This window comes from Fundulus heteroclitus, chromosome 8 (assembly GCF_011125445.2).
Source record: "Fundulus heteroclitus isolate FHET01 chromosome 8, MU-UCD_Fhet_4.1, whole genome shotgun sequence".
Classification (NCBI taxonomy): domain Eukaryota; kingdom Metazoa; phylum Chordata; class Actinopteri; order Cyprinodontiformes; family Fundulidae; genus Fundulus; species Fundulus heteroclitus.
In genome coordinates, this window is record NC_046368.1 from 3697251 (window position 1) to 3716173 (window position 18923).

The window sequence follows — 18923 nt, forward strand, 5'->3', positions numbered from 1 at the left end:
CTTCAGTCAGGGAGTTCATGTCTTAGAGAAAATGAAGACACACGACCGTGAGTACATAGCCAAATGGAAGTACGTCAGTATAAAACGGCGAAGAAGCAAAGTCCCAACAAGCTAAGTTAACTGGAGGTTTCCTGAAAGGCTGCCATCATTTCCATATTCATCATATCCCCCTGACAGGTGGAGGGTAGAACAAGAGCTGAAACGTTTCCTATGTTGGTGAATGTGGTAATCAGGACAGGACTCATGCGTAGGGTTCCTACTAAACACAGACCAAAGAGAAGGAGCCGGCTTTATTAGGAAAGCAGCTCCTGGCCGTCGTTTGCTGTTCTGCCATTGGATAGCTTAGTTGTAGTTTCTGAATTTCCCTCCTTAGCTTTTTGTTGCATCAAGCAACGATCCATCTGCGCATGTCTGTATGAGCTGGTCTTGGCAGGGCCAAAGTGGGCGGGGCCTCCATCCAGCGCTCATTGGCTGAGAAATCTGTGATGTATTGTGGAGCCCTAGAGGCAGCGTGTTAACGTCCGTGATAAATATGACCTCCCTTTCAGAAACCTTTGACAGCTCCTTCGCTTTCTCTGACTTCCGGCGCCCGCCTATGCATTGAAAATGCATAGGCGGGCGCCTAATACTATCCACCTAATAAGGGTCAATCACCGTTAATACAGGCCGAACCGTAGGCTCTACCCCCACATACTATACATCCAAACGTTCGTCTCGACGCCGTGAAGTGGGCTTTTTGTACTTGATGCCATTTCCAGTTACCCTGGCGACAAAATTAATCAAAAACCACTTCTTCAACACAGTTGACCTCACTATAATCCGGAGCTGTGCATGGCACTGGTCTTTGGTACAGTGGCTTAGGTGTTTGGCTGCCAATCAAGAGTTTGCAGGATCGAAACCCAGTGTGGCAATCCCAGACTTTTACATTTTTACCCAACATTTAAATTTCCTTTGGGTTTAAATAAGTATTTTTGAATTTAAATCAATACATTTCACCATTTTTTGATGCCTTTAACATTGTTATTTACATATTTCATTTGTTCATGCTACATTGAAGTATTTAATTGTGTTTTAATAACACCTTCTTCAATTTCTTCAGAAATTGAACGTTTCTAGTTATTATTATTATTAAAACCAGCCAACAAGAAACAACTTTTACACTGAAGCCGGTTGCTGATGCAGTCCGGTCCTTCAGCCATGGTTGTTTTCCACTGATTAGGTTAGGTTTTTCAATTGGCCGGACACCAGTGAACCCCCTAAAGCTAAAGACCGTCTGAGTCCACTTAGCTCCCCATGTTGGTTTATCTCTAATTTCTCTGAATGCTTCAATTCCTCAGTTCAATTTACTATGTGGTTCACTAGCTGTTCATGCAGGATGTAGGATCTACTTTTCTACCAATCAATTCCAGATTTCTTTGGATTACAAGATTTGTCAATGACATGCGTATTAAATCCAGATTACAGTCCAGCTGCAGGTGTTGGAGTGGGGCAGAAAATGGGCCACCCCAAACATTTGGAATCAAGTGCGTGAAAGCTTTCTTTGAGACGCAGCGTTTTGTGGTGGGCTCCATTTCAGTTGGTAAATTCTGCAAATCTGTCCCCGTTTTCCGCAGGAATCCCAGGAAAGCGTGGATCAGGCCCAGCTTTGCTCCGCTTTCTGTTTTAGTTTCTAAACCATAAGCTTTGTCCTGAGCAGATCAAAGGTGAAATGTGTATCAGAGCAGGAAAGCAGCATCATTCTCTACCTTTTCAGCATCAACAACTGCACCTATTTAAAGGTTAACCACTTTATTCCATAACCACCCCCCCCCCCCCACCCCATACGTCATGTAAATGAGCCTGTAGTCCCGCACAGGCTCCGAGGAGGATATTACTATGCTAATCTGGAGCATTTCCGAAGGTAAATGTCAAAAGAAATAAATTACTTTTACATTTCAGCGTGGCCCGATGCAAAACCCCGAGTCTGACATTTGTCCATGAGCTGCTTGATTCTGCCACTGTACAGTCCCACGCCACACACAGCACACAATTATTCAGATGGCGGCCTTTCCGCTACCTGGATGTGTTTATTAACTTCTCAATCTCTCTAAGATTTCAGCGGCCGTTTGGTTTGAAATATTTGCAGCAATCTCTGCAAATATTAGGGATGGGGGGGGCACCGAACACGACAACGAGAGGCAGACTTTGAAAGCGTAACCCTGTCTTGTGGTTGTCGGTGGGATGAGAAAGGCTGATGTTGGTACACAAAGACGGATGGTTGGTGACACGTGGAGGGAGAGCAGGTCAGAGAGGCTCCTGAGGCGCTGCGCGCACACACACACACACACACACACACACACACACACAGAAACCACAAAGTAACTGCCGTACTTTATACACAAATACACACAGCTGTCAGGGGCAGACGAAGATCATTCACAAAACACCCCCCTCCCTCCCCTGGGTATCACTGACACCGTTTCTCCCTCTTCGCCACACACTACCCGAGTAGCTCTCTCTCTCTCTCTCTCACACACAGTTGCCAGGAGGCAGCATGCTGTCCATGTGGCCTGTGGAGAACCATTACTCAGCAGTAAAGACTTAAAAGTGGGAAGTAAACTTCCCCTTTAAACTCCCTTTCCTCCGCCGGCTCCGGGCAGAGCCGCACGGAGCAGCGTCTCCATCAGAGGCGGACCAGCAGCACATGTTCGGGCGTTTCTACTGAACCAATGGCAAACGAGGGCTTTTGCTCATGAAATGGATGCTGCCGTTGAAAAGACTCGCCAACTAGGGGAATATTTTGATAAAGCACGGGCCGACAGGAGGGTTGTCGCTGTAGCCTTCGGAGAAATACCGGTTTCATGGTAGAAACGACCTTTAAAGCAAAAGCCTGACATCATCTAGCAACTTTTATTTGAGACCCTCTCCAACTGCAGAGGGTCAGGCTCGCTTCGGCATTATTTCATTTTGATTTATTGGTCGCCATCTGGCTTTCTGACAGTTCTGCGGTACTGCCCGTAGATGGCGCCACGTCTGTTTATGTCAGCTCATGGCGCCCAGTGAGGGGGTTATTTTTAGGCTCAAAACTATCAGGACAGATGCTTGGAATACACAGCCTTATTTTATCATGATCTACTGGACTTTGGTCTTTTGGTATAGGCATAAATGTGACGTGGCTATATACCTTTAAAGCCCCAGTAAACCGTAACACTGGAAACTAACCCCAGCTCAGTTTGAATTTCATCCAACTTGGTCAGAAATTCACAAAACATCCAATAAGCTATTTGGAAAAACTTTGGAGAAATAACTTAATTGCACCAAGTTGACAGATAGTGCAAAAGAATCCCCCCCTTCTTTGTAATGTACATGCATTCCTCAGGACTGTTAAATACTGCATCCTAAAAACAAAGGCATTTTAAGACCCCAACTTGGGTTAAAAAAAAAAAAGATCTTCTAATTGAGCAGTGTTCATCTTCCCAGGACGGCACTTTGACACAGCAGCCCCTCCCCGCCTTTGCAGCAGAGGATCCAGTCAAGGCTGGTGTCAAAACAGTATGCAACATTTAAAACTGCTGTAAGGTGACACGCCTGTGTGGAGGCCAGCCATTGGTTGAGGAGCGCCGTGGATGGGGCAGACAGAGAGGAACGGCGGTGGAGCCATGCTCTGATGTTTATGTTTACCAGCAGCACCTGTATCTGCATCAAGGGTAGAACTACCGTTATATCAACCCGCTGCTTTCTTCTGGCTCCATTCGCCCGCCGTGTAGAAACAGAGACAAGGCCTCAGAACCTAGCAGGAGATGGGGCGAGGCGACCAAACCTACGCAGCAACAGGAAGGTGAAGGGACATAATGACCACGCGTGTTGTTACTGAGCAGAAATAACACACAGCTATCCACGCTGTTGGTTGACGTGTTAACATACCAGCAGCGTGACTTCCTGACTTGGATTATTTGAGTCTTACTTATTTTGGGTGGTGATCACCGATCAAAGCCAGTCAATGGAAATAAATTCAGCGTCGCATCACTAAACCTAAAACTCCTGATTCAGATCAGGATGCCATGGGTGACTGAAATGATTACAGAGGACATCATTTACGATCCCGGTCAGAAGGTCCAACCAAGCTAAATCTGACAGACGGGCACAGACCGGGCCGTTCCTGGCCAAATCCAGACCTGTTCCAGTTTTCTCTCAGGTCCGACCTGCTGATTCTGATTTTCCTAATTGGGGCTAGAACGTTTACTCTACAAGCAAATCTGCGAGCATAGATGTGGTGTTTTACAGTCCAACAGAACAGTTGTCTCGTTTCCTAACATTTTAATTTAATGCACTGAAGAAGATGCCGTTTGTTGACACGTTTACGCCCTGAAACCTGGGCTAATTTTCAGTTTTGATTAGAGATGGCTGAACAATGAGTCGGTGAGCTGGAGGAACTAGAGAATATCTTAGAAGTTAGATAAACGGCGACTTTCTTAAAGGGACGCGCCTCTTGCCGCCGTAAGGTTTTCTTCATCGGACCTGAGCCCGCACATGTAAGCATGTCCCAGCCTAGCATTTACAGTCGGTTAAGGATCTTGGGAAATCTCTTGCTCTCTTATCATCATTGTTTCAGATTTTATTTTACTACTATGTGCTATGAGGCAGCTGAACAGTATCAAGTTATATGCAATAAAGAAGGCATTGAGGCAAGATCTCTTGCCTTAAAACCAAATCATTGGAGGAATAACTGCGGCCTAGCTGGTGACCGGATTGGCTGATTTTTTTTTGATGGGTCCAAAATGCTCATGAAGTCAAAGGTACAACCTTCTGCCGATCAGTGAACAAACGACACAAACACCGCCATGTCGTGCTAACAGCACTGTTTGATGTGAGCACTGCTACTGAGGGAAAAAACACCCTCTAAAGTTAGATACATGTGCAAATTCTCAGTTATCTGGATCATTGCAACAGCAAACAGGCGGAAATTTGCCAGAATTTCAGAAAGAATCAGTTCTTTCTAAAAAAGGTCTTTGTCAAATTTACCAGAATTGCGATTTACGCTTAACCGATAGCTCAAGTGCGAGCCCCCAGACTTGACAAAGACTCCTGGATAGGCGTCGAAACGTTTTCTGGAAGAAATGAACGAAAGTCTCCGATTTCAGCCTGTTTACTGCCTGTAAACTTAGCCATTTTGTAGAATCAGGGAGACGCTTGAAACAGGAAGCACAGGGGTTTAAAAAGCTACTCAAAGTATAATTCTTTGACATTTCTGCGGGTCATTGAGGCTACAAGGATGCAAAAGAGAGCTAGGCTTTGAGTGGATAACAGGAAGGCTGAGTGCAGCAATGTTCCTCAGTTTGACCCTTTTCAGCATTCGATCTATACCACAGAACATGCTAGGCTAGCACATGTTGGTATAGAAATGTCTGTTAATGCAACGGCCTCCATTATCCTAGAACATACACATGGAAACTGTTGTTTCTGCAATGCTAGCCTCGCCAACCACCTTAATCAGAAACCACCGTTATACAGCATCTGCTCTCCATCACACTTTGGTTTCAACTCAAAATGTAAATGAGTAATAACCACTCAATGCAGGAAGCTAGAAGTAAATATTCACTATAGACAACGAGCATTTTTACAGAAGTCACAGCATGTTGTATCAGCTAGCCAAAGCTTGACAAAACCAAAGAGTGGAAATTTGGTGCAAATTTAGCTTTGATGCTGACAGCAAGTCAGAGCTAATCAAAAGAAAGAATGGCCCATTTCCAACCTGGCCAGCTGAGTGTTGCACCACTTTGGTACATTTTTTAAGCCTATATGATTAAAAAAATATCTAAAACCAGGCTTTGGAGCCAGTCGAATTATTTCAATGGGTAACCAACCAATGGTTTTCCTAATAAGAAAACGATGGCTTTGTAATTGTCTGAATCCAAAATCTTCCGTTTCCCACATCATTAGTAGAAGGTTCACCGTAAGCAACTTTTCCTACACCCCCCATATTAAGTGATGCCTCTAACATGCGACGTTTAGTACACACACAGAGACAAGAGATGGTGTGAATAATAAGAGGCAGAGAAAGGCTTTAACCGGTTCCACTGAACCAGAGCCTGGTCTGTAACTGATCAGGTGGACCACAATCCAGCCGGAGCGCATCCCACTATTTAATCACACGAGGCTCCAATAAAACTATTCTGTCCTTTTTTACCGCTGTGCAGTCAAGCTCCCTTCTTTAGTTGTAGATCTACTCACAGTAGTCTTAGTTTGGCGTTTCCCTTCATGTCGACAACAGTGGGGATTTCTTTGACAAGTAGGCTGAGCATCTACGATTATGATTCAGTTCATACTCGGAGTGGGATGTCAGCCTTGCGGAGCCGAGGGGGGGCATCCCCGATGGCTCCCTCCCATGTGTCAGGCCGGGGAAACACCTGGCGTCACGCCATCCAAAACAATCCTTACTACAACTGCCTCTCACAACCTGTTTATGTGCCAGCCATGATGAAAGCCCATAATATGAACCCTCTGCACGCGCTCGATTAACGCATTCCTTTATGGATGGAGCGGCCGTAGACAGGTAAGAGGAGCCATAAAGAAAGTCCTCCGTGGGGCAGGAGCTATATCTTCAGCAATTAGCAGGCCGATCCTGCTGATGAACGAGAAGGTAAAGCGTTTAATAAACCACCTGCAAAGGCCTGCTCTTGTGCAGTAAAAAAAAAGAAAAAAGATCTCCAGTCAAACTCTGACTGGTAAAGTCACTCCACCTAAAACATTCCCCACATTTAGATGTAGCCTAGTGCAGCATCTTTTCTGCCTTCTGAAACAGTTTAAGATCCGAGCTGTGCAGATAATGTGTCCTCCCCGCCTGCACCGACAGAAGAGAAGAAAAACACTTCCATCCGCCGGCTCTCTGAGAAACCAGAGAGATTGACGCAGCCTTTTTTTGTCCTCCGCTAAATTTCAGCTTTCGCCACCTTTCAGTACGCTTAACAGCCTCAAACAGTTAAATTACCGTCCTACGCTTCTGTCACCCATACAATGACAGAAAATATTTAAGCAATAAGGGGTTGAACACGTGAAGTGGGAAAGCCTGAGAGGGAGCAACTGCAGCGGTCTCACAGCAGAGTCGTTTTCTTGACGATGATCGAGTAAACAGAGGAAGGTGTGGAGCGCTGGTGTTAGAAAAGCCAGCGGTAAAAAACACGGAGCCTTCACGGCGTTAACACTAAAGTTACTGACGACAAAACCTACGTCTTCACTGTCTGGGTCCTTGGCGACCACAAATGCATCCAAACTAAGGACGCGCCGATATGAAAGTTTTGACCCATGTCCATATCCCATGTTAATATTGCTGTGTTGACCGATAACCGATATTTACAGGTGTGTGTTACGTCTCTGTGATGGTCTAATTGTGTACCAATTGAAAACTGTGCTATTTGAATTTTTGAATGTGGGTTATAATGTAGAGTTACACACTGCCCTCTTAAAATGTCTGCTTCATTTAAAAAGCCCACAATCCTGACTGTGATGTATCACTGTTACATTAGCCAACGAAGACCGCATGGCCAACCCCTTATTTACCCCCTCTTCAAACACAGACCACTAGATGAAAATAAACTTCAGGCCGATACCGATATGTTAAAAAAAATTGACCAATATTGGCCGATACCGATATGTCAATGCATCGTACGTCCATAATCCAAACCATCTGATGTGTTTCTTGTAAGCTGACTGGCGGCGAATAGAAATAAATCGGCGGGTGGAGGCGTGGCCAGTGCTGCATTACTCCATGTGCCAGAAAGCCAGAGAAACTCATGGTCACACAATTACGTCACCTTGAACGCCTCCAAGGATTCCTGTCCATACCTCAAACCAGGTTCCCCTTTCATTCGGTTTTCACACGTCATTAAAATTCAGAGAAAGACCCACAACAACAGTACCGATTCTTAGCGGCTGACCTACGTGGCAGTGCGTCTAGTGCAAAGCAGAGTCTCGTCATCTTTCCACGCAGAGTATTGAACAGTAATCCCACGTTTGCTGAATTAAACGCAGTATTTCTTAGCTGACGTGACATCCATCCCCCACGCCCACTCATCCTTCATGGGTTATCTCCAGCAGTCATTGGGCCAGAGGCTGAGCACACCCTGAACACGTCACCAGTCCACTAACACAGCGAAGCCTCGCTCTAAGCGGGCCTTTTTGGCCTGGCCCAGTCCAGATAAACGGGCTATTCCCCGTTAACCCAGTCCAGATAAACGGGCGTTAAATGCGTGGATGTGTTGCTGTTAAAGTTTACTTTATGAAAAAATGCGGTTTGATTTGCTTGTTTTTGAATTGGTGTATGTTCTGACAAACTATAAGACGTCATTAGGAGTTTATAAGGTGCCTTTAAAATGTCACAAATCCAAAGCCACCACAACACTTGGGAGACCGCATAAGACTTCATATTTTGGCTCTTCCTGAGTTTCTGACCCCGGCCACTAATTAGCACGAGTTCAGCTCCAACACAGCTGATTAGTGGAGGATGCAAGCCGGTTTTTCCCTTGGTAAAAATGAAGAAACCCAAGTGTGGCCCTCAGTAATGAGAAGAGTCTCCGCTCCTGAATAAGGCCCCTACCAACGGTGGATCGAAAACGAAAAGTTCAGAGTGGAGACACAAACACAATGCATCACCTAAAGCAAACAATCAACCTATAAATGCAAATGTCTATATACTATACTGACGCGTTCTGGTTTTTGCCCTCAAACAGCCACCTGTTTCAACTAACACTGAAAAGTCAGACGGATTTGAATGGAGGAACAATGCACAAACGGCAAAATGTTGAAAAGGACAACTTCTATAATGTTGTTAAGGATTACAGCAGAAAATTAACAAAACAGTACAGTGAGCGTAGCATTTGTCCTCCATGTGGCCGTCCATGGCGGGAACCCGGTCAATGTATTTGCGTATCTGGTGCAAAATATTGTGGGCCGAACCCTTTCACTGCCATTCAGCTGTTATTGCAAGCGTGCATCACAGCTCTGTGAATGGCCACGATTGACCTTGTTGTGACTGAGGAACCGACCGTAATGTGTGAAAATCTTCCAGCTGAAAGCAACAAGCAGCAGCATCACTGGTCTAGAGGAAAAGCCAAGCTTAACGACGACGGGACTGTTAGGGATGAAGATATCTAGGTTCTTGTTCTCTGACGGGTTGCGCTGGATTTATTCACCACGCAGACAGCAGGTCCCAAATCATCTGAAAACTACTGGCAACGTTTTCAATAACCTAAACTTCTCCACATTCAGTCATTTTACAACCCAACACCATCAACTGTGTTGTTGGAGTTTTATGAGATCGAACAGCCCAAAATAGTGCTCAATTTTGGAGTGGAAGAAAGAGGATAGGGCGTTTTTACTTATTTTACAAAGAAATGTCTAACAAACGTGACATTCATTTGTTTTAGTCCTGAAAACCACTACAACTGAAATCTAAGTGTGAATCCAGCTGTTCTGTGAAGACCTCAGAGGGTCGTTTGAGAACATTAGAGAACCAACAGCATCTACAGGCCAAGGGACGCAGCAGACGGGTCAGGGAGGATGTTGTGGAGACGTTTAAAGGGGATATATTATACAAAATCCACTTTCTCTTACATACATAGTAGGGCTGGACAATAATTCAATAATATTTATTGATCGATATGTTATTGATAGGAAAAAAAGGGTGAATAAAAGGTTCAATAGAATAACAGTTTTTCTCCCTTTGCATTCTAGCCATGTTACATATATATTACAGTCATTACATCCTCCCAGCCAATCACAAACAGCCCCAGGAACGCTCCGTCACCAAAGCTCCGCCCCTTCAAAGAGTTCAGAGAACACGCCTTCTTTTTCATTTTTCAAAAAAAGTTTTGGTAGAAAGTTGGTTGAATAAAGGGCTGAGTTTGAATTCAGTGTTTGTGTGTTCTGTATCAAAAAACAGGTCGCTAAGCAACAGCGTAAAATGGCCAGGGCTGCACTTAAAATACATGTTTAGACGTTATTGATAGTTATCGATCAATTATTATTTCTGTTTTATCGATATGCTTTTTTATTCTATATCGTCCAGCCCTACTACATGGTGTTGTGTACTTTGAGGTTCTAGGAGTGCAGAAAAGTTGAATGTAGTCTCTCCAGCAGATAGCTTCATATTCTGTTTGGGTCACATTTTTCAAGCCGTTCTCTGTTCTCTATTCTCAACTACATTTTGTGGAACAATAACGTCAGAGTATTTGCTGCTAATCAAGGCCATGGACATGGGGGGGGGGGGGGGGGGGGGGTCAGGGTTTGAAGTGTCTCCTTTAGATTTAGGCCACATCCACACAAAGCTGAAGATATCCGCACAGAAAAGTTGGAGCGTAATGATGAAACCGCCTGAACCGGAACAAGCCTTAAAAGGCGTAATACCTATGCCATGCCAGTGGGTGGAGCGGTACGGCAGAGAAGTGCTGTAGGAAGAACAAGAAGAAGAAAGACGACCGCCATCTCTGCCAGAGTAAGGAAATAGCTTTTATTTGGACTGACAACGAAGTGCAACTTCTCCTCTGATCTACACTTGAGTATACAGCGCCATGGGGTCCAGCTTCAAACCCATCCACGCAGGGAGCTAGTTTCAGGATGTAGTCCTTTCGCAGCAACTTCGTCATGACGGGACCCCCTAACCGACAAAGAAGCTTGTCGTATACACCCAAACCCAGCTTCGTCTGGACAGGGCCTTAAAGAGACAGCACCAAAACGAGTTGATCTCAGACGCACCACAGAAAAGGGGTAAAAAAGAGGATGAGGGGCAACAATAAAAAGGAATTCAGACCAAAGCGTATCAGTCCCACTCTACAAAGACCACAACTGAATGATTTAAATGGGAAAAGGAAGACATTAAAAAGCATGATATGTCTCCTTTAAAGCAAGAATGGGTTATAAAGCAATATCCCACCCCATGAACATCTCCCAGAACTCTGTTCAACCCCTGATCAGGAAACAGGATGAGTACACCACACAGTGGTGGCAGTATCATGCTGCGGGCACGGCCCTGTTCACAATGGACGGAGGAGCTGGCTTGACGGGAGGATAAACACTGGGCAGTCACGGAAGAAAACCTCTTGGACGCAGCACAAGACTTGAGGCTGGAGCGGAGGTTCAAGTTCCAGTGTAAAACGCTGCTACATCCTAATGGTTTATAGCACAACGCGTTAAAATGGCCCAGTCAAAGTCCAGGCCTACATCACACCGAGTTATATGGCATTACTCGAGAACTGAGTTTCACATTTGAGGCCTCAGGTAAATCTGAGTGGGCTTGAGTCGTGTTGCAAAGCAGAACGCTTAAATAATGTCAGTCTGTAGATGAATAAAGCTGCTAGAGACATAACCCAACAGACTGGAAGCCATACCTCAAACAAAGGGTGATTTTAACAGGCGTTGACACGAGGGGCTGGACTGACTTTTCTTACTTTTTATTATTACTATTATTATTATTATTATAAAGGATTTTAATCGCAGGCATCACTTTTCCCTCCTCTTCACTGCTTTGCGTTGCTCCATTACAATAAAACCCCACTGATGTTTCTGGTTGTGACATGACAAAATGTGAAGAGGTGTTGAGAAATGGAAAGGAACTTTATTCCCAATCAATCTGCGCTTTGGCATCATTTCTAATCGGAAAGCTCTGCCGATGCCACAGGAGGACGTGGAGTAAAAAAAAGAGAAAATAAATGGCCACACGTGTGCGTTATCTCCAGGGAGGGGGGCGCAGGTAATCGCGAGCGACATGGAAACCCTCCAGTGGAAGTAAAATTGGGCAACAGTAAACCTGCAGCGAGGAAAAAAGGAGAAGAAGAAGAAGAAAGAAGGCTGTGACACTTGGCTGACACCTTGGTTTGCTTGTAAACAGAAGTGCGGCCAGCCCGAGCGGCACATGGCGGAGAGGACATCCAGCCTGTGGGTCGCCTTCCTCCGACGTGAACGGCGGAGAGCTGCGCTGTAAACGGAGGCTACGTGACCACACCTACCCTGGCCCGGCTGCTGTACGACAGTCGGCCGACTAGGAAGAGCAAAAACAGCCAAAACACAACAAGAAACACCCCCAAGAGTAGATCTGCGCTTAGGCAACAAAAACAAAAAAAAAACAGAGATGTGACCAGGCAGGCAGGCAGCGCGGGGTTAAGCTAATCACACAAATAAAAACAAAAAGGGGTAGCTCCACAACACCACAGTCAGCATGCAAATTACTGCAGTGGGAGGAAGTGAGCAAACTGTTCTCGATTTAAAAATAAAATTAAATAAACGACGCTTGAAATAAACACAACCTAGTCTTGTTTGTATCGTTTCTGGTGTTTACACGGCAGGTGATGCTGGAGATGTTTGAAACGAAGATTATGACAGACATTAATAAAAGAAAACGGGGAGGGAGTGGGGGGTGGGTAATATTGTTTAAATTCCACTAAACTAAAATAAAAAAAATAGCCAAATAAGAGCCAGCGACTGCGCTCTTGTGCCGTGGAGGAGCACATTATCCGCGCAGAGAGAGGGGGCTGTTTATCTGCAGCCTTCCATTAGAGGCAATTATAAATGGCCAAGAGCGCAGGAGCAGGCAGCCAATCAGATCTCAGCTCGCATGTCAACTCAAGACCAACTGTCTCCTGGCTCTGACAGCAGGATTTTTACCTCCATAATTCAAATCCCAAAGCAAAGGCAAATCTGCGCCTCGCCAACTCCGAGCGAGCGGAGCCGCGCCGGGGCCAAGCGAACCGGGCCGCACCGAGCCGACCTGCCCGTCCGGGATGAGTCATTAGCGGGTCACCCGGTCGCACTTTTGATCGCAGTTACACACAAACACACACGCGCGCGGATACGCACGCACGCGGGGATTTGTTGCAAAAGAAGCGGCTTCTTTGACCGGCGCAGAGGTCTTTCCCCGGCAAGAATGCAAATGCTTTTAAACGGTCTTCGCTGTCATTTGCATCCTGTTTATAGCGCTGACAGCCGCGGAGACAACTCCATCACCCCCCACCATCCCCTCCACCCCCCCTCCCGAGGGGAGCTCCGGGTCAAAGACAGCCAGCCTGACCGGAGATCCCGACAATAACAAAAGCAGGAGCTTGCACTGATGTCAACACAGAAAGCAGGAGAAGCATGATCTCTCCTCTGCACACACACACACACACACACACACATACACACACACCACCAACACGAGTTCTCCTCACTAACTCCTGATCTACTTAGTCAAACTCCTGCCCTGCACCGAGCAGGGACCCACGCACACCCCCGGGTCGCCTCCCGCAGCCCGTGCCCCTTCTCTCCCCGTCTAAAAACACCATCGCAGCGGTGGCATGGAGAGCAACAGAGGAGGCAGCCATTTTATAGAGCTCTTGCTCCACAGACAATGGCTGATCCAAAGCAAAACGCAGCTCAACACAGCCTCCCCTCAGCCGCCGGGCCTGTCAAAGCGAGGCAGAGCGGCAGGTGGAGTTTACCTGGTTCCTGCTGGCCGGCTGTCCGGTGTTCCCCGGGCTCATGGGGGGCGGATGGTGGCTCCTTTGTTGCCAACCCGGATGGACCCCACCGTACTGACTGCTGCTCAGCTCCCCTGCTCCCTTGGCGGCCCCCTCCTGGTTGTTGTAGTCTCCCTGGGGGTAGTTGGAGTAGCTCCTGGCCGAGCTGGGGGACGTGAGGAGCTGGTTGAGAGTCGGCGTGGACGTGGGCTGCTGGTTGCCCATGTTGTACCTCTGGTTGTTGTAGGAGGCAGCCATAGCGGTGGTTCCTCCTGCTGGCTGCTGCTGCTTGCCTGGCTGCCCCCCGGCCGCCGGGGGCTGGCTGTTCCGCGGGGAGCTCATGGGCCCGTATCCCTGGCCCTGGTAGGAAGTCCTGTTCTGGAACGGGGCGTAGCTGTTGTAGTTGTTGTGGTAGCCGTGTTCGTGGGAGTTAGCGGGGTAAGGGTCCATCATGCCCGGCCCCGACGCAGCTGCCATGCCAGGGCTTTGTTGTCCGCCATGTTGAGGAAAAGGGCCCCGGCTGTAGTGCTGGTTGTAGCCGTAAGGAGGTGGAGGGAAGGGTCCCGGGTGGTGGTGGCCCATCCCGGGCAGGTTATTTCCTTCGGGCCCGCCTGTGTCATTCTGGCCGCCGCCGCTGCTGTTATTTACCCGGGGTAAATTCCCGTTGCCGTTCTTCATGTCAGGATCCCCTCCTCCCCCAGCGTTCCCAGCATCGCTCCCGTCCTGCAGCTCCTTCTGAACCGGAGATCCCGCGTCAGGTCCCGTGTCCTTGTTTTCATGCTGCTTCTCGCCCGGTACCGACTCGTCCTGTGGGTCCCGGTCCGGCTTTTTGAGTTCGGATGGCGGGCTAGTGTTGAGAGCGGCGACGCTGGCGACCTGAGCGGCCATGATATCCCCCTCTCTCTCGCCTCCACTCTTTCTTTACCTCTCTTTCAGCACGGCGACTCGCTCGCAGTTAAACTCCGAAGAAGCATTGGATAATAATAAAATTACATTTGTAACAACATACCCGTCGTCCCGGTTCATTCCCCCCTTGTTCCTCCGGTCGCACCGGTGTCCGGTAATCCACAGCGACCGCGTTTAAACTTCAGACACAGAGGGTAAAGTTTGCGAAAGAAAGCATGTAGAAATACAGAGGCAGGGAAAATGAATTTTACCGACACCAGTCACTGTGCCTTTCTGTGCGCGTGTGTGTGTATGTGTGTGTTGGAGAGAGAGAGAGGGGGGGGGTCTGTTACAGAACGAGAGCGCGAGCTAGAAATCAACCAGACCAGCACGAGGCTCCGCGAGACACAGCCATCTTACTGACCTGTCGCGAGAAAAGCAAAACCCGGAGTGGAGTAGCGAGCGAGATCTGGCCGCGGATTGAGCTGGCTTCCGTGTTTACACTGTTCGAGGAAGAAAACGGGAGGGATTGAACCTGTAAGGGGCTGAGACTGAAACGCTGAAGACAAATGTTGCCTTATCCAAAAAGTAATTATCATTCGGAAATCACATTAAAAACAAAAACAAAGTTAGTAATAGACCAGCTGATTTGAAGTTAGATATTTTTTATTTGAATGATAAATTGTAATTTTACCTACAGGGAATCTCTGAATTTAATAACTAAAATTGATCTATCTACATATTTTACACACATTTTTTGGCTACTCAAAAAACTTTTCCACAGGATTTTATGATTTTACAAGATGTGCACAATTTTGAATTGCTGTGGATTTTCTCTAATCCATGGGTCAAAACGGGAGCCTCCAGAAAGCTTCCAAAGGGCTGGCCCTGATCATCTTAGGATGGCTAATCAAAAGACTTTCAGGAGTTTTGAGGGCCATTCTGTTTGTACTTGGAAGTCATATTGTCTGTTACCAGTGATAAAGACAACAGGTATGCGTTCTGAAGTCTGCATTCCAACTCAGAAAGGGAGAGCGCTCCAGGCAGCCACAAGTTCAATATCCAATATGGCTGCTGCACATTTAGAATATAGTGAAAGTTGCAGGAATTATTATTAAATGGCTCCTCTCGCGTTTTGGATGCTTTTCATACCACTGTCACATGTTGTACTGTACAAGCTATAGTTGTGTGAGCATTTTTCATTTATTATTTGATTGCATTGAATGATGAGAAACACGTTTTTATCTGGTGTCGCTAATAGTTGTTAGCATCAGCGCAATCAATCATATATCCCACTAGTTATTAAACTTGCAACCGTTACCTTTTCAACATGCCATCTTTCCCTGAGCAAGTGTAAAAATAAATTCCAAAAAAATAAGTGTAGCTTCTCCTTCCAATTTAAGGCTTGGAAGGCTTAAACGTTTTAACTTTTCGATGGTACTAATGATTTTCTACAACTGGTACTGTAACTCCTATTTGCCAGCATGGAAATAATTAGTTCTAAATCATTTCTTACATTGGAGGAAATGTCAGAACAATGATTTCCAGATAAGTCAAATGTGATATAAGAAAGATAAGTGTAGGTTAAAGAAGTTGAAGAATCGCATGGACTCGTAAACACCTCCCACATGGATGAGAAAAATGCTTGTACGGGTTAAGGTAATGTTTACCTATAGCTAAACTTAGGATCACCGTGCCAGCATGGTCGTAGTAGCATTATGCTGTGGGTTTGTTTTGCTGTCCTTGTACTGGTGAACTGCACAAAGTGGATTCAAGAAAGAAAGAGGAGAGCTAACTTTGAATTTGACATTAATATATCAAATTCTACCAGTTCTCTAAGAATAGTGGTCAAACATCCAATTCTTGTTTTTAAAACACATTAAAGTTGTAGATTGTGCAATCATTCTTTATCACCCTAAAATAAATTTGCTACCCATAATTAATATATAACTTCTGATTGCAGTGTTGTATTGAATACATGGTTGTTGTTGTTTTTTTGGTAAGATATTTGTTTATGCTAATCAAGAATTCACATCTCTCGCATTTCTCTGACCATTCTGCCTTAAAGTTAACCGTACATGCTCCTTTTGAGTGAAAGCAAACCTGTTTGTGTTCTGTCCTACATGCATCTAATCACTGTGCACCCAGGATTCTTACTATCTTATCTTATTAGGTGGTGAAAAGAGCGGAGCAAAACAGGCTACAGAGTCGTCTTCTATGAGAGCGGGCTAATGGGTGGAAATGACTGCCTCCATGTGTCTGCTACTGCAAATGAGAGAAGGGAGCACAGCGCAGGAAAGTGGAGGAAAACATGAAATTACAACCTGTGTGTGCCTGTGAAATGTGTGTGTGTGTGTGTGTGTATGTGTGCGAGAGAGAGAAAGAGGGACAGAGAGGCAGGGTGAGTGAGAGAGAGTGTGTGTGTGTGTGTGTGTGTGAGAGAGAGAAAATAGAAAAGGAAGACGGATGGGGGATGTACCAAGCCAGTCACAGAGCAGGAAGTGAAGACAGAAAAAGAGAAACAGCGCTGCTGGAAAAGTGACAGTGTATGGGTCACTGAAATGTAATGCACAACATGTAGTTTGTTGAGACGCAAATCTCCCCTCAGCGCACACAGATTTGGAAAAAGCACAACGTCTCTGTATGCTTGATGCAGAAAAAGGACTCTGAAGCTCTTCAGCAGTCTCTCCCTCCCCACCCACTTTTCTTCATGTTCTCTGCCTGCCTGCCTGCCTCGCACTCTCCTAGCAGCAGCCCTCATGTCTACTTCAGGTGCTGTCGGGATTTTCTAAACCACTCCGCCAGCAAGATGAAAACGACGTAGTTTATTAAGCTAAAAAGGAAAAAGAAACGCTCGTTAAACACTGCTTACAGGTACAACATCTCCAAATAGGACGTGCTATCATTCAATGTATAAAATACACAGAGTGCTGTGTGTAAAGCATAATAACTGCTAACAATAGTTGACCTGGCCTGTGAGCAAACCCTACTGGTTTTCCAAAAATGACACTCGAAGACTCTAGCCTCTAAGATAAATGGGGCACACAATGTGATTTCCCTAACGGTATCCAGAGTCCTTACCTACTTTTAAGGAAACAATGGAAAACCAAAGCAAACAAGAACGATGTGAAGCAAATGGAAACAAGGCATTATAACATTTAGTCAAAGAATACACCAGAAGTCCAATGTGTGAACAAACTCCGGAAACACTTCATTTAAAAGGTAGACATAGCACCATCACATCATCAACTTTGTTTGGGGTGTGGGAATTATCAGCATTTGAGGTTCCAGAGGTATGGCTCTCACTGGGAGATCACACACAGCCATGCAGTGACCACAGCGCCTATTTGTCATTAAAACAAACAAGGTTGCAAGGATTATTTACGAGTAGGCACAATGTTCACCGACACAGCATACAGGGTGAAATACATATAGAAAATCAGAGAAAATTCTCACGAGGGGGTCAAGCTAACAACTACTCTGAACCAAGGATAATTATTCCCGCCATATCAAACAACACAAGTTTTAAAAAATTACTGTTTGACTGAATTCAATGTTAAGTATTTTTCACACCTTGTTATTGCTATAGTTAACTGATCAGTAATGCCTTAAAGTTCTCAGGAAACAATTCCCGAACAGGAAATTTAAAGTTCTGTTCTGCTAATCACCTAGCTAGAGAGCTAGGTGATTAGCACCTAGCTCTCTAGCTAGGTGATTAGCACCTAGCTAGAGAGCTAGGTGCTAATCTGAAACGGGCCAAGCCAAATTCTACAATTTCAGTCAACTTACTTTATAAACCTATTGAACCACTGTCACGTTTGCATCAAACAATTATTTAGATAAAGGAGTCAGACTGCGGTCTGTATCATGACCTTCCCATCTGAAACGCGGAATGTTAAAATGTAGGTGTTAGCGCAATCTAGCCAGGGGAAAAGAAGGGTAGTGATTAAATAAATAGCGTTGCACTGAATCACTATAATATTTTTAGGACTTTTATTCCACATTAATTCTGCGACAAATTATTTCTCTGCCCTCATGAGCTCAGGACGTTTGTTTTAGCATGCGGTAGGATTATTGATGCAGACTACAGACCACTGTGGTTCTCATGATAAATAACCACACACTTATTTCTAAATAACCATCATGGTGGTTTAAAGGTTTATATTAGAGCTGCTATGAAATCTGGGAGTCTGAAGATGTTTAAAGCTGGTAGGTTTGTGAAAAGATAACTTCCGTCCTTCTTCTTACGGCCCGTACTGTACGTGCTCTGCAAGGAAATTGTCCACTCTTCCAGGGCACCCTTTTCTCGTGTACACTTCGAAAACTATTGTGTTGATGCTGAGAAATTTAAAGCGAGCGTAGGTTCTGCGGTAAAGTCACAACGTTGCCATTTCCATTTCTCTCAGGAGGTCTGCGGATGGGTTTCTGTTGAAGCATCAAACCTCCTGACCGGGACTCACCTCGTGCTTGTTCTCAACCATCTTGAGCAAAGTAACAAATTTGCCTGCTTCTTGTTGGGTACGTGCCGGCCTTTTAGCAAGCTGAGGTTGCTAAAGGAGAATGTAAACTAGGAGG

The 18923-nt window shown here is 45.7% G+C and overlaps 1 protein-coding gene across 1 annotated transcript in view; it reads right to left on the reverse strand.

Moving 5' to 3' along the window:
* arid1ab (AT rich interactive domain 1Ab (SWI-like)) overlaps positions 1-14783 on the reverse strand; it is a gene marked incomplete in the record, with an annotated part of 86411 nt that extends 71628 nt beyond the window's left edge. The window contains 1 exon segment of the mRNA XM_036139957.1: positions 13447-14783. Coding sequence (XP_035995850.1) covers positions 13447-14351 — 905 coding nt within the window.
* Positions 14784-18923: the final 4140 nt, after the last annotated feature.